An 11,186-nucleotide genomic window follows, 5' to 3' on the forward strand; every position below is an offset into this window, starting at 1 on the left:
ACATATATATGCCTTGCACATAATTAACATATACTACACAGATTGTGTGACAGGTTATTGCACAAGTAGTGACACTGAGATTGAATTATGATGGTAAGGTAGATACATTGATACTGTATCATACATAATACAGCCTAGATACAGCCTACATAGTGCAGCAGCAATAAACAAACATATTAGCTGTCACAAGCACACAGAGGGTTGTGGTGACTCGGTGGTCTGTGGTTGGGTCAGGAGGGGCACCCGGCGTCAAACAATTGCCAAATTGCCGTGTGAGTTTGCAACCCCTGAAGAGGGGAGAAGCCTAAATATTTTTTCATGTAAATCACCACATAATGTAAAATTGACAGTTATGTGAAGGTCTATAAAATATCAACTTCATAACCCAGAATAAAATTCACAAAGTGCTCAGACTAGCCTGTAGCTCATCAGTCTGACCAGAATTAAATTATTTTTCTCCACCCTGAGGTTGTTCAAAGAGCTATCTACAACAGATAGGATATTACTTGTTTATACCCTTTCCACAGAACCCCGCATCACAGATTTGATCTTTTGCTTTAAAGACTGGGCCTGTGTGTTTCCATTTACAGTAATTATTGTTTCATATCGATATTCAGAAGTATTCTCAGTGCAAATTATCATCTTCTACAAGTTCTCTGAAGCTCCACGATTAAACATAAAACGTTTAATTTCTCATAAGATTTTTTGAATGATAGCACAGATGTCTGTTTTCCAGGTGAGGACACCATGACAGGTGATGGAGGAGAGTACCTGAGAGCGGAGGACCTCCGAGAGCTGGGAGACGACTCTCTGCCGGGACATTACCTGGACGGCTTCAGCTTCATGAGCCACAACCTGGACAGGTCAGAAGCTATTCATACATTCTTCTGGCGATGAGTAACTGAACATTTAATTCCATTAAAGACAGCAAATGTTAAAACTTCATTTGTCCTTGTCGTTGCTCAGCCTGTCGTCAGGTAAATGCAAACTGATTAAACAGTCTAAACATGTGGTTTTCTAACAGGCCCCAGCAAACGCCTGTTCACCAAAGTTTTCACCAGAGAGACGGGGTTCTCATTGAAGACATACTGACCAGCCACCAGGTGAGAAAACACCTGAAAATTCACTTCCCTTAGGCTTTTATATGTGCCCGTCGAAAGGCAGACAGAATATGGTATGGGCTCCGTCTGTAAACTTTTTCCCTCCCATCACTTCTGATCTTCTCAGAATAATTTAATGAAACTTGATACACGTATGTATCATCACTAGACTGAGTGTCGCATACACTTCTCATCACTCCAGCTCCAAAGTCAAGGTTTCAAGTCAAAGTTAAAACAAGGTCTTAGTTGGCAGGCGTATTATAGGCTGTATGCGGTTCTCGTCTTTCTTTCTCCAACTGATCTGCTGTCATTCGTGCACCTTTAGGTGTCAGCATTGTCTCGAGAGCACGACAAGGAGAATTTCCGGCTGAGCTGGGGTGCTGAACATCTTGATAATGTTGTGCTGTCCTCTACTCTGCTGCACTCTGGGTATATCAACACACACATTCACACACACACATTTATACTGATTAAATGTGCTGAAGTGGACCTAAATACCTAATAAGATATAGTTTTGTAAAATCGAATTATAAAGCAGGTTATGTTTGTTCTGAGCTCTTTAAGTTCAGGCTGCAACATATTTCAAACACAGATTAAACATGAAGGGAAACGTTTCTCTACTTTGAAAACATTATTTTAAAATGCACAAAGGTGCTTGAATGTTAAACTTCAAACTAAGCCTTATTTAACCCCCCCCCCCCCCACAGCCTAAAAACCCTGCAGACTTTGCAAAAATCAACTTTAGCTTCTGTCCAGTTCTGCTGATCATGTGTGGAGTTGTACATGTAGTGAGCATGTGTTGTTCTGCTTTATCCATGTGGCAGCAACATGTCAGAGAGCTGGTTGAAACTGAAAACTGTGACTGAGTATAACCATTAGTGTAGGATCACTTTTCAATATGAAGCAACTGAATCTTCATATTCACTTTTAAGAACACCCCATGATGACGGAGTGAATAAACTGAACGTATTAAATTATTTTGGCGTTGTGTATAAAAATCTCTCAAGTGGCTGCAAAGTTTGAAGACTTGTTTATATGAATCATCATAAAAATAATCTAAAACCAAATTATTTTTATGACTTTATCTCAGCTGACTTTCTACATTTATTTGCTATTACCAAGTGCACCACAAATGCAAAATTTATTTTTGGAACAAGAAATGTGGAGCACTGCTTGTGCTAGTAAATCTGGGCCTTCAGAATACTCATTCTCTCTCATAATAAGTACTCCATCTTTACTTTGCTTTGGTTTCCAGTTATTTGTAAAAAATCACTATGAAATCTTTGTTTCCAGCATTCTTTTTTTTGTCCCCCGTCGCAGAGTGAAGAGAGGGAGTTGGAAATAACTTCTGTCTGTCCGTCTGTGTTGTGAGCATGATAATATAGAAACAAGTGGGGTATCGACTTCCACTTGGTGTGAGGCTACGTCTAGATGTACAAAAGATCACTATCAAAAATTAGGTTCCCAAGTCAAAAGCCAAGACAGTCACCAAATAAAATTATATATAAGAGCCTGACCAATATATCGGTAAGGCTGATATTTTATGTCACTATAGGCAGTTGGGGACATATCTGTGATAATTGTCCCATTATGTGCCTCTACAAACACTTCTATTTTCACCCCTAAAATGCTGGGACCAGCCGTGTCCTTACTTGCAAATGGTGCAATTGTACAATATATCCAGCAGAGGGTGCATGTGAACTATTTTCAAGTCTTAGCCATGCTGCACACTTGACTCACAGCACATTCGAAGTAGAAAGCGACTAAATACTGTGTAGCATATTTTACTGAACAGAGCATGGTAAGTTTATTGTAACTGATGTGTCAAATAAATCAACAATAATAAATTCTCTTTTATCCTCGAACTTGCTACGTGCCTCTCAAGTTAGCAAGCTAACGTTTATATAGCTTAGCATAGGCTATTGCCTTGTAAAACCTTATCCTGAACAATAAATCTAACGTAGAGGTAAACTATCAGTGTCATAACATGATCTTTGTCGTCCTCAGTGAAATGCATTGTTTGTCTGAAATCTTTATTCTCTGCAAAGAAAAAAAAAGCTGCTGCCGTCAACACTAATTAGACCTTCACCATACGTGACTGTTTAAACAATGAACAGAGAAGGGAGTTTTTTTGTTTAATGTATATTTTTGCAACACACTTGATAACTTTTATGAAGTGGAGGATAGAAAATGTGAATGCACGTTAGGAAGACTGTTTCAAGACTTCAAGTGTTAAAACAGATTTATACGTAGCTGTCTACTTAGATTCTTGGGGTTGGACAAAGCTCAAAATCTTTCAGCCAGTATCGGTTATCGGCATTAGCCCGCCCCTCCAAGTATCGGTATTGCTCCCTCCCATCGAGCTGGCACTCAGTGCTGCCACAGACAAGCAAAAATGAATAAATAAATAAATCCTTCCTCTTTTCTTCTCCACACTGTAACTCCTACCAGCTTGAGCAGCTTTCACCAAAAACATTAAGGTTTACTTACAGTGTTCAATTCCAGTCCAGAAAAACACTCATCTCTAAAACTACAAACATTCACTACTCAAATCCCTCAGCGACGGGGGACATCAGCGTACCGCTTGTTTGTTTGTTGTTTGCTGTTGTGTATTCTTGTATCCAGTCGGATTTTTTCTCACTTTTACTCATTCTTTTATTCTTCCTTTCTCTCTGTGTGTTTGCTCTCTTGTTGCTTCTTTTGGGTCGTCTTCTCTTGGTTTTGTGTTCGTGTGTGCGTTGCTGTTGTGTTCTGCTTCTAGCCGTTCCTCTCCATGCCTAGATCAGGACAACAGCAGGTGATACTCTTTATTTTATTTAATATCTTCTCATCCTGTTTCTCTGCATGGTTCGCAAACGCATGACTTTATTATTGATTTACGTTAGTTCAGACTCAAAACTCAGTTTTAAAAACTTTTTAACCTTTAGTATAGATGTGAGTTCTTTATCCTTGAACCTTTTATTGAGTACATGCTACTTATTCCCACAAGACTCACAAAATTAAATTTAAAAAATGTTAAATTTCCAAATTGTTGAAACAAGAGGCATAAATCTTTGTTGTTCCATTTGTTGTCAATGTTTTTTCATGTGTCATAAAAGCAGCGCTGTATTTTTTAAATTAAATTTATTATTTTGCTCTATTTAACTTGTTTGCATGGGGGATCACAGACAAACTAAGCAGCTGTCAGAATGTTGTGTTTATAGTATTTGTGTGTGTTTTTCTCTTCAGCTTCCTGGTCAGCTTCATGGTGGACGCCAGAGGCGGAGCGATGCGCGGTTGTCGTCACAACGGCCTGAGGATCATTGTACCCCCAAGGAAGTGCTCTGCACCCACACGGGTCACCTGCAGGCTGGTGAAGAGACACCGTTTGGCCTCGATGCCACCCATGGTGGAGGGGGAGGGGCTTGCTGGTCGCATCATAGAAGTGGGGCCCACAGGAGCTCAGTTCTTGGGGTACATGATGTTTCAGTGTGTGTGTACGGACTGGGTTGGAGTTTGTGTGTGTGTTTGCTCAGTTGCGTGCCGTGTTCAAACTGTCTTTTCCGCTCCCCCTCTGTGCTGCGTTTGGGATCAGTAAGCTGCACCTTCCAACAGCTCCCCCTCCCCTGAATGAGGGCGAGAGCCTGGTCAGTCGCATCCTGCAGCTGGGTCCTCCAGGAACAAAGTTCCTCGGGTAGGATCATAGGAGGGGGCTCCCTGCCATCTTGGAATCCTGGTCACACTCATAAGCTCTAATGCTTGAAATACTTCGTTTTAGTTCTCGTTGTCTTCCTTTTATATTTCTATTTTTTTATTTTCTCTTGAAAAATGTCCTGACTTTTTTCCCTTTATTGATCAGTTTATTTTATTTTCCAGCACAAATCCCCACTCCTGTTTTTACTTGAATTTTGCTCGTCTCATGTGAAATGGATGTCCTATATTTATTTATGGCTGTTTTTTGCACTTTGCATGAAATGCTCGTATTTGAATTGTAAATATACTTTATCTTGTATAGTTTTTCATACGTCATATTACCTGTGTTTACATTTGAAGCCAACTCAAACACAGCTCATTCTAATTTGTTTCCATTTAATTTTATTTTGTAATTCTTCTTAGACCCGTGATTGTGGAGATTCCCCACTTTGCGGCTCTGCGGGGCACAGAAAGAGAGCTTGTTATCTTACGAAGTGAAACCGGAGAGAGCTGGAAGGAACATCATTGTGACTTCACTGAGGAGGAGCTGAACCAGATACTCAATGGCATGGATGAAAGTAAGGATCTACCAATCAGTGATCAATGTATGGATTTCATGTCACACGTGCAGCACATTAGCAAAGCTGAACAGGGTTGATTTTTATTTGTGAAGTTGCTAGAATATTTGAGGCACCTCCTTGAAGAGGCTAGTAAGGATGCTCCCTGGGTGCCTCGGAGGTGCTTCGGGCATGTCCTACTGGGAGGACACCCCAGGGAAAACCCAGGACACGCTGGAGAGACTTCCTCTTGGTTGCCCTGGGAATACCTTGGAGTCCTCCCAGAAGAGCTGGAAGAGGTGGCTGTGGAAAGAGATGCCAGGACCTCCCTGCTCAAGCTGCTGCCCCCCAACCCGACTTCGGAACAAGCGGAAGATGATGGATGGATGGATGGATGGATGGATGGATGGATAAGGCTGTAAAGCACTGATTATTCCCATGTCCTTTGTTTGCCTTTAATTTTGCACAGAACTCGATTCACCTGAAGAGCTTGAGAAGAAAAGAATCTGTCGCATCATCACCAGAGAATTCCCCCAATATTTTGCTGTGGTCTCGAGGATAAAGCAGGATAGTCATCTGATTGGTCCAGAGGGCGGTGTCCTCAGCAGTATTCTTGTGCCCCAGGTCCAAGCCGTCTTCCCTGAAGGTGCACTTACCAAGAAGATCCGAGTTGGGCTACAGGTACACGCTAATGTCCCATGACTCAGCTTACTAGGACATGCATCAGTATTTCTGATTGTTGGTGTAGCCAAAAGAGATCAACAGTGACCCAGCACTAAACCAAACCAATGTTCATAATAATGGCTTCAAACCAGTATTTACACATTTTGTATCTGGTTTTAGGCTCAGCCCACCGATGTTGATTTGGTGAGGAAGGTTCTTGGTAACAAAGCCATTTTTAGCCCGATCGTCACTTTAGAGCCGAGAAGGAGGAAGTTTCATAAACCAATCACCATGACAATCCCAATTCCCAAGACCTCCAACACTGACGAGCCCAGCGCCGTGTTCAGTGGAGAGACCCCCACTTTACGGCTGCTTTGCAGTATTACTGGTATGTATGGTGGTAAATATTCAGTAAGGTTTCAGCAAACAGTAATGGAATAAATACCATTTTAATCTGCCCATTCTATTTGTTTTAATTTATCTAATTATCTCGACTCTGGTCGATCAATGAAAATCTGTATAGCAATAAACTGACTTAAGTAATGGAATGTGCCATTCTTGTTTTAGTTCTGGGTGTATTTCTTGGTTTAAATGCATTAATGTATGTTTGGAAACCATGCTACATATTTCCCTTGTGTAAATTACATAAACATGACTGGTTGAGCATCACATGTTTGGTAATAAGCCACTGTTCTGCATTTCAGGTGGAACCACTCCTGCCCAATGGGAGGACATCACTGGTTCCACACCTCTCACTTTTGTGAACCAATGTGTTTCCTTCACCACAAACGTGTCAGCAAGGTGAATCGATTTCCTTTGAAAATCTAAAAGCAGGCATCTTATCCTTAAAAACAGATCAGTGTTATACTCTGAACATGTGAGTTACTAAGTCCACATGTGAATTTTGTCTGTAGGTTCTGGCTGATAGACTGCAGACAGGTCCAGGAGTCGGTTAATTTTGCTTCTCAGCTGTACAGAGAAATCATCTGTGTCCCATACATGGCTAAGTTTGTCATTTTCGCCAAGACGCTGGACCCCATTGAGGCCCGGCTGCGCTGCTTCTGCATGACAGATGACAAGATGGACAAAACATTGGAGCAGCAGGAGAACTTCACGGAAGTTGCCCGCAGCAGAGACATTGAGGTGCAAAAGAAACGGGCCAGTCTGAGAAGACGTTTACTCACATAATGAATGTTAGAAGTAAATTATCCTCTTAAAGAAATGGTAATAGAAATAAAGATATGTCAGCGAAGTGGGTGAATAAATGTGCTCAAGCTGATATGCTTTTAGTTTAGTGATTCCAATGGACATTTACCAAACTGTCGTGTGCACACACACAGGTCCTGGAGGGAAAGCCCATATATGCAGACTGCTTTGGAAACCTGGTACCTCTTACCAAGAGTGGACAGCACCACGTGTTCAGTTTCTTTGCCTTCAAAGAGAACAGACTGGCTCTCTTTATTAAAGTATGGCTGTACTATGAACGAACATTTCTCAGACTTGTTTTTCATAATGCATGCTAACAAGCTAAATTGATGAACAGATCAGAGATACGGCACAGGAGCCATGCGGCCGCTTGTCTTTCACTAAGGAACCGCGCACGTATCGAAGTCTCAATCACAACGCAATCTGCAACCTTAACATCACTCTGCCAGCGTACTCAAAGGTGAGTCTCAATCTCTGAATAGAAATCTTGATTTGCTTTAAAACACTGACTCCAACTGTGCCACGCTGTGTTTCTCTTCTCCTCAGGAGTCTGACTCGGACCAAGAAGGAGACGACGAGGTATAAGAGCTTTAAATAGTTGTGCACTGAAATATATCACAGTTTGGTTCTAAATGTGTCTGATTCTGTTTTACAGAGTGAAAGGACTGACAAGAAATGTAAGTTTTTACTATTTTATCCTCAACGTATGAGCATTTGAAAGTAATCATGCTCATTTTACTAAATATACTTACAAAATAAATATTTAAAAAATTTTATGCATTAGTATTTTCTCTTACAGACAGTTTTACTTATTTTTATATAGCAGTCTGTAAAAGTCTGGACACAAGACTGGACTGAAATAATTATTGAGTTTGTTGAAATAAGATAGATTCATTTAAAAGAAGCCTGCGCTCTTATTTTGCTCTACTAACACGGTTAACACGTTGGTTGATGGCAGCTATGCTATGGCTGTGTTCCCCTCACTCCCGACTCCACTCACCTCCTCCTTCTTGCAGTTAATATTCTTCATTTTCACAACTAATCATAATCTATGGTCAAATTAATTCTTTTAAAATTTCACTTTAATGTAACCGACTAGTCATGGCGTTCATTTCTATGGAATGTTTTTCTTAACTTAAAAATTGATTTGTGGTAAGGATTTTTAAAAGAATTTATTTGGACCTCTTTTCCCCTCAGTTTACTTTTTTTTTTATAGTTTTGCATGTGGCATGCTTTATAACGATTTTTGTTCTGCACAGAAATACAACCTTTAAATAAGAAAACATTGGGACAGCATGAAAAGAGGAAAACTAAATAAAATAAAGCTTAGCTTATGTTCTTTTGACTACACTGCATTTGTCAGTGTATATCCAAACTTTGTAATCTATAAGAAAACATCTTGACAGCTGTTACTTTATCCTATTATTTTTATAATTTCCTATGGAGGACTGCAGGCTGGCTGGTCCAAAACCAGTAGCAATCATCTTCTGTAGCCATAACTTCATTTCTAATATTTATAACTTAGGGGTTGTAGTTGACAAACAAAACATTGTTTGTTCTTTATTATATGTTGTCATTTATCACCACATTATCCTTACTGATGTCATACATAAAAATAAAAAAAACATTAAGCATAAAGTTCAGACTTTTTCTTTAATTTTATTTCCACTCTAACTTGTGATTTATGTTACGTTTTCATTATTTCACATGATTTATTCCATTCTATAAATAAATTAAAAGCAAATCAAATGTTAATAAAGTAAAAATTATATTACTAGCAAATTCTAACCTAAAAACAGTTTTGGGCTTACACAAATCTGCAAACATAAAGGAATAGTTTAAAAATTATGAAATGGAGTTCTATGAAAAGGTTATTAAGAGTGAATATCTTACCTGTTGATAGCTGTATGAACAACCTCAGTTTGGAGAAATGGGGTTAAAGTCTGACAGAACTGATGAGCTAACAGTGTTAGCCGGGCTGAAGCTAAAGTATACCATCTGGATCATATCTGACCCTACTGATGAGCTAGTAAAGGCTAGTCAGCACAGAGTCACGTCCAAAGCAGATGTAGCTTTCTTAAAACAACTCCAGCTTTCCAGCTCTTTCTTGCAGCAGAAAGAAACCTACTGTAAACTGCTATATAAGTTTTGAGATTGGGACTGTTTGAAGACAGCAGTGATCCTCTTTGGTCTTGGCTGCATTTAGACTAAATAGTTTGGTCAGAACTAGGCTCTGTTCCTCCAAACTGAAGCTGTTTGAAGTTGCAAGATCATAACCTTTGAACTGCACACAACTTCAAAATGTTTGAACTGTTCCTTTAAAACAATTCAACACTACTTTTAAACTAAATATAATATTCCATGGTGTCTTATTTAATTGAGTTTGCACCTAGTGTTGCTTACAAATACTATAAATTGTGAAATTGAAAAATATTGTAACAGTTTTCAGCCTAGTGCTCTGTGTGCCTTGCTTCTTTCTAGAAATTTATTTTCTTTGTAGTAAAAATTAAATTTGTGGCCCTCTTATGAAGGTTTGTGTTTCTTTTCAGTTTCTATTCTGTTTGTAAGTTATTCTGTTTGATTCTGTACAATACGTGTTTCGCATCAGACTGCAAATAACTTTTCCCGTCCACCTTACACCTACCTTTTGTTACTTCTCTTGGCTTTGCTTACGCTCTAGCTGCTCTGCTCCCTTTCAATCTTTCCGGACGACTTTATCTTCTTTTTGGCCTTCTTTTTGAGACTTTCTTTTTCTTTCCCCTATCAACTTTCAACTTCTTACATTGTGAACTAAACAAGGAATTTTGATGGCATTGTCTTGCTGAACCTTTTCTGGTGTCTCTCTTTCCCACTTCATTTGTCCCTTATGTTATTTACCCTTTTTGGTTACAAAACCTTTTTTAAATGAAGATGATGAATCTGAGTCAACTGAGACATTCTTCATGAGAACTAACCAACCACTTGACCTCGCAACACTTGCAAGTCCGGATCTCCTGTCAGACATGTCAGACATCAGAACCTCTGCAGCATTTCCACCAGAGCTTTATGAGGAGAAAGCTAGAGCAGGAGGGTTGGAGGAACAAGCATTAGCTGTCGGGGAAAAAGTTCAGAATTATCTTGAAGAGGTTGGAAAACTTCAAAAAGATGAAATGGATAGCACTAGACTTATGGTCTTAAAAGTTACTATAAACACAGGAGAACAACTAGATGTGACATATTGTTCTCAAGAGGATCTTGATCAAAATAGATCTGAGCAGGCTACTACGTCAAGTGAGAGCAAACGCCCCCCAAATATCAAAAAACCTATCAGGAAGAAACTTAGAGATAGAGAGCTCTCTCGGTGTAGCAGCTCTGAGGGAGAGCTAGAAAGAGTGAGTTCTGAGGAGTCTTTAGATGGTGATGGTGTTCTCACTGAGAGCGGCCTTGCAGCCTCCTCAGTCAGTGAACCTCCAATTTCTCCTCGAGATACTGAAACACCTATAGGATCTGTAAAAGAAAGAGTTGGACTTTTACAAACCAAAGCTGAACAGGAACAGACACAAAAATTTGATCAGAAAGAGATGCAAAGATCCCATGTTGAGCCTCCCCTCTCTCCACCACTTGTAGTGTCTATAAGAGAAAGGGTTACAGCTTTGCAGACTAAAATTGAACAGGAAACACAAAATATTGAACAGAAAATGGCAAACACATCCACAACTGAAACATATCCAGTTGTGGAACCTCCAGTTTTTCCTCTAGTTACTGAAACCCCGTTAGGGACCATAAAGGAAAGAGTTAGAGTTTTACAGACTGAAGTTAAACAGGAGGAAACTCAAAAAGCTGGACAAAAAGATATACAGAGATCAGTTGTGGAGACATCAGTTTCTTCTGTATTTACTGAAACAACCATAAGGTCAGAAAAGGATAAACTTGTGCAAATCAAAACTGACAACGAAGAGAAACAAAAATCAGTCCTTGAGCCACCAACTTCTCCTCTAGTTATTGAAAC

The 11,186-nt window shown here is 39.6% G+C and overlaps 1 protein-coding gene across 1 annotated transcript in view; it reads left to right on the forward strand.

Annotated features, from left to right (window-relative positions):
- Positions 1-11,186, forward strand: part of ank2a (ankyrin 2a, neuronal) — a 108,479-nt gene that overhangs the window by 57,717 nt on the left and 39,576 nt on the right. The window contains exons 23-37 of the mRNA XM_037698283.1: positions 737-863; positions 1,001-1,103; positions 1,426-1,529; positions 3,862-3,897; positions 4,329-4,553; positions 4,675-4,773; positions 5,196-5,350; positions 5,799-6,010; positions 6,173-6,380; positions 6,697-6,793; positions 6,907-7,135; positions 7,333-7,458; positions 7,536-7,658; positions 7,745-7,777; positions 7,854-7,875. Coding sequence (XP_037554211.1) covers positions 737-863; positions 1,001-1,103; positions 1,426-1,529; positions 3,862-3,897; positions 4,329-4,553; positions 4,675-4,773; positions 5,196-5,350; positions 5,799-6,010; positions 6,173-6,380; positions 6,697-6,793; positions 6,907-7,135; positions 7,333-7,458; positions 7,536-7,658; positions 7,745-7,777; positions 7,854-7,875 — 1,899 coding nt within the window. The remainder of the gene's footprint in view (positions 1-736; positions 864-1,000; positions 1,104-1,425; positions 1,530-3,861; positions 3,898-4,328; positions 4,554-4,674; positions 4,774-5,195; positions 5,351-5,798; positions 6,011-6,172; positions 6,381-6,696; positions 6,794-6,906; positions 7,136-7,332; positions 7,459-7,535; positions 7,659-7,744; positions 7,778-7,853; positions 7,876-11,186) is intronic.

The sequence above is a fragment of the Nematolebias whitei genome, chromosome 3 (assembly GCF_014905685.2).
Source record: "Nematolebias whitei isolate Nwh7 chromosome 3, NemWhi1, whole genome shotgun sequence".
In the NCBI taxonomy this organism is placed as follows: Eukaryota; Metazoa; Chordata; class Actinopteri; order Cyprinodontiformes; family Rivulidae; genus Nematolebias; species Nematolebias whitei.